This window comes from Austrofundulus limnaeus, unplaced genomic scaffold (assembly GCF_001266775.1).
Source record: "Austrofundulus limnaeus strain Quisiro unplaced genomic scaffold, Austrofundulus_limnaeus-1.0 Scaffold51, whole genome shotgun sequence".
Classification (NCBI taxonomy): Eukaryota; Metazoa; Chordata; class Actinopteri; order Cyprinodontiformes; family Rivulidae; genus Austrofundulus; species Austrofundulus limnaeus.
In genome coordinates, this window is record NW_013952453.1 from 59,886 (window position 1) to 64,083 (window position 4,198).

Consider the following 4,198-nt stretch of genomic DNA (forward strand, 5'->3'; position numbering starts at 1 on the left):
GCGGCATGAAGTTGAAAGCAGCGGCATGAAACTGTTGTGATGACGTGCTGAAATGGGCGTGACCGAAGTGGCTGGATTTTCTTAAAGAGACAGAGACCTATTTCAAGGCGTTTAGAAACTGTCAAAATGAGAAGTAAATTGTTTTGGGGATTTTTACAAATATAGCTCTTTCATAAGCTGAAAATGTGACATAGTTACTTTATTTTAGTAAAAAATTGAAATATAGGCTTGGAAAGCACATAATATCGCCCCTTTAACATTTACTCACAATGCTAACATTTGAGCTAGCATTATACTTTTCGGCCGTGTCTCAAATCAGTGGCTGCATCAGTCAAAGTGCGCATTTGCTGACCGATTACGTCACTGCCCTGTGAAAAMGGCTGTTTCAATTTGTGGACTCCTTATCGTGTGGTCCATATAACCCCAAAAACGTAGGCTGCATCTGAGTATCCTTTCTGGCCAAGGAGATCCCAGGATTTGTTGCACCCAAAGCAAATTAAACAGATAAAAAAAAGACGGATACGTTTTTTTATTTATTTACAAGTAACGTTTCTAATTGTGAAGTTATTCCTCCAGTGAAAAGACATGTATACATGTCACAAAACACTTTAAGTCTGAAGGCACATTCCATAAAACATATCACTATGGTAACGAGGTAGTGCATGGTCACACAAACATACAGTACGTCATCCGAAGGCCTCATTTCACAGCATTTCCTGCAGCCTACACGGACTGCGTAGGCTGTGGCCTATGTGGGCCGCAGTCTAGGTAGGCTGCAGCCCCTGAATTGAGACACAGCCTCAGGCTCCTCAGCAGTGGAGGAGAAAATGGTTGACTGCTGCCAGCTAGCAGGTAGAAGCTAAAACCCAACAAGGTTCAACCAGGTGAACTCACCTGTCTGTAGAGGCTGAGCGCCACCGGCTGGTTCCTCAGAGTCATGAAGAAATCTCCTCGATTCATCTCATTCTTCAGGTACGTCACCACTGTGTAAACTGACAACACACCTGACCATCAGTAACAGGTCACACACCTGGAGGACATGCAGGTGAAGAGTCTATAAGCACTCACCCAGGTCAGTGTCACCGCTCTCCACAGCTTTACTGAGGGCCAGCTGACTCCTCTTCATCTTCAGGAGCAGAGGAACCTGTTCACCAGAGCGAGCCTCAAAGTCCAGCAGCTGAAACCGCACAAATAATTTAGTTAGTATTACATGAAATTATGTGGGGGAAAAAAACGTATTTCAGAGAAAAATTCATAATTAAAAAAGGTAAAATTATAAACATAGACAACAAAATACTACAAAACATGCAAACACTACAGAAAGATGGTGAGGAATACTACAAAACATTCAAAGATACAACAACCAAACATTACAGAACACAGAAGATATTTTATCACACTGCAGAAACGTCTACAAAATATTGTAAAAAATACTATAAAGTATTGCAGGTAATTGCTAAAAATACTGCAGTACWATACAGAAAAACAGTACTACATACACAAAAAGGAGTACCGCAAACCAATCAAAGTATTTTTCACGGTCTGGTGGTCAGGTACATGACAAAGAGTTGGTAGTACAGCAAAAACCACTACCAAACCTAGTGAGTACTTTCTGCAGCCTAGTGGTGATGTACTTAGTACTCTGTGTAGTACTATGAAGTTTAGCATCTATCAAACCCAGTGAGTACTTTTCTGCAGCCTGGCAGTGATGTACTTAGATGCTGATCTTGGTAGTACTACAAAGACTACTAATATACTCAGGGAGCACTTTCTGCAGCTTGGTAGTACTACACAGACTACTATCGAATCCAATGAGTACTTTCTGCCACTTGGTAGTACTACACAGACTACTATCGAACCAGGTGAGTACTTTCTGCCACTTAGTAGTACTACACAGACTACTATCGAACCCAGGGAGTATTCTGCAGCTTGGTAGTACTACACAGACTACTATCGAACCCAATGAGTACTTTCTGCAGCTTGGTAGTACTACACAGACTACCTTCGAACCAGGTGAGTACTTTCTGCAGCTTCATAGTACTACACAGACTACTATCGAACCAGGTGAGTACTTTCTGCAGCTTGGTAGTACTACACAGACTACAATCGAACCAGGTGAGTACTTTCTGCAGCTTCGTAGTACTACAGAGACTACAATCGAACCAGGTGAGTACTTTCTGCAGCTTGGTAGTACTACACAGACTACAATCAAACCAGGTGAGTACTTTCTGCAGCTTAGTAGTACTACACAGACTACTATCGAACCCAGGGAGTATTCTGCAGCTTGGTAGTACTACACAGACTACTATTGAACCCAATGAGTACTTTCTGCAGCTTGGTAGTACTACACAGACTACCTTCGAACCAGGTGAGTACTTTCTTCAGCTTCGTAGTACTACACAGACTACAATCGAACTAGGTGAGTACTTTCTGCAGCTTGGTAGTACTACACAGACTACCTTCGGACCAGGTGAGTACTTTCTGCAGCTTGGTAGTACTACACAGACTACAATCAAACCAGGTGAGTACTTTCTGCAGCTTGGTAGTACTACACAGACTACAATCAAACCAGGTGAGTACTTTCTGCAGCTTGGTAGTAGTTACACAGACTACCTTCGAACCAGGTGAGTACTTTCTGCAGGGTGGCAGTGAGGTACCTTGATGGCGAGCTCAGTGTGCCCACACTCATAAGCTTTAGCAGCGATGTACGAGTAAGAAACTCCAGGCGCGTCTCCCACTTTGGCACACACGGCTCGAGCTATGGCCTCATCCGATAGGTCCTTCTGCTGCACCTGGACACGCCCACAAACACACGACACATCAGTACAACGTGTGGAGAGGCCTCAGGTGAGACGAATGAGAGTRGTTACCTTGCAGGACGCCCAGTGCTTAAGGACCCTGCTGACACCCTGATAGTCAGGAATCTTCAGGTAGCGACAAATTTCTATGGCTAATGGATAAAACTGTCGATACAACAACCTAAGAGACGGACAAACACAGGTGAGACTCAGAGGAGACTCAGGGGAGACTCAGGGGAGACTCCAGTGACTGACAGGAACAGTAGCCATGTTAGCTAGGAAAGTTTGAACAATCTGAGTCACCTATCAATCAGCACCTGTAGAGTCATCTGCTTGAATCTGACATCAGAAGTCAAGGAACCATGGACCCCCTGAACAAATTATATGTTTGATGTAATAACCAGCACTGAGACGTAATGTCCCATGATGCAACTGTGAGGCATTAAAGGATACTGAGTGTGCGTGAGCGGCATTCCCACGCTGCTCTCTCTGACAGCGTTCAGCACTCGTAGCTCCCTGCAGGTGGTCACAAAGTGATCGGGACTGAAGTCTGTCAGGAAACACTTCCCGAAGGAYGCCGCCTGGTGGACAAGACATCAAAAGTAAGTCAACCAATGGTCAAGTCGCCAGTTACAGAGCTGTATCACCATAACAACACGTGATGAGAACCCTGATCTGGAGGATGAAACAAAGGTGATGACGGTGGCTAACAGCTCCCAACTTTCAGTGCTCTGTTCATTTTGTTTGTATGTTTGTTTGAGTGGAATYGTTAGAAGTATGTTGGGTGAAGTGTTGTGAAAGGACGATGCTGTCGCAACATATCATAAAACATAGGCGGACCTCAGGATCCGCTGTGGTGCCATTAAGCACAGAATGAAGAGTAAACAAAGAAGGCAACAGAGAGACTGCACAGCTAAAGAAACAACCACTTCATCCACAGCGTCCCTGTATTTTTATCTCCAACGCCCGATCCATCATAAAGAAGACTGATGAACTGAACTGAGGCTTTAAACTGCAGTTAGTATTTTTGTGACTGTAGCATCATGTTAATTATGTCGACTAATTGTTGCAGAACTAGATAACACCATCTTGATARGACTTATCTCTGGATGTTCAGAAACTAGTGGGATGATGTGCTGACAGTAACTTGGTCCTTAAAACACAAATACTTAATTAATAGAGCTAAATTAGCTCAGCTAATTGTTGACTTCCAGAGAAGGAAGTTGTCAATGGACCTCTAAAGCAGTGGTTCCCAACCTTAGACTTGTGTACCCCCTGAGCCATTTTGTCATACTTCTAGTACACTCTCAGTCAAATGTAATGATTCTCCAAAACTATAATGTACAACAACAGATTATTAAATGAAAATTATTTATTTAACCCCCTAGAATGTTTAATTC

The 4,198-nt window shown here is 43.3% G+C and overlaps 2 protein-coding genes across 3 annotated transcripts in view; one reads left to right on the forward strand and one right to left on the reverse strand.

Moving 5' to 3' along the window:
• cavin2b (caveolae associated protein 2b) overlaps positions 1 to 4,198 on the forward strand; it is a gene marked incomplete in the record, with an annotated part of 38,602 nt that overhangs the window by 21,329 nt on the left and 13,075 nt on the right.
• Positions 1 to 4,198, reverse strand: part of vps16 (VPS16 core subunit of CORVET and HOPS complexes) — a 17,063-nt gene that overhangs the window by 5,496 nt on the left and 7,369 nt on the right. For both annotated transcript variants that reach the window (XM_014008523.1, XM_014008522.1), the window contains exons 12-17: positions 3,252 to 3,379; positions 3,102 to 3,137; positions 2,871 to 2,979; positions 2,658 to 2,792; positions 1,069 to 1,177; positions 895 to 992 (exon numbers count right to left, since the gene is read on the reverse strand). In XM_014008523.1, coding sequence (XP_013863977.1) covers positions 895 to 992; positions 1,069 to 1,177; positions 2,658 to 2,792; positions 2,871 to 2,979; positions 3,102 to 3,137; positions 3,252 to 3,379 — 615 coding nt within the window. The remainder of the gene's footprint in view (positions 1 to 894; positions 993 to 1,068; positions 1,178 to 2,657; positions 2,793 to 2,870; positions 2,980 to 3,101; positions 3,138 to 3,251; positions 3,380 to 4,198) is intronic.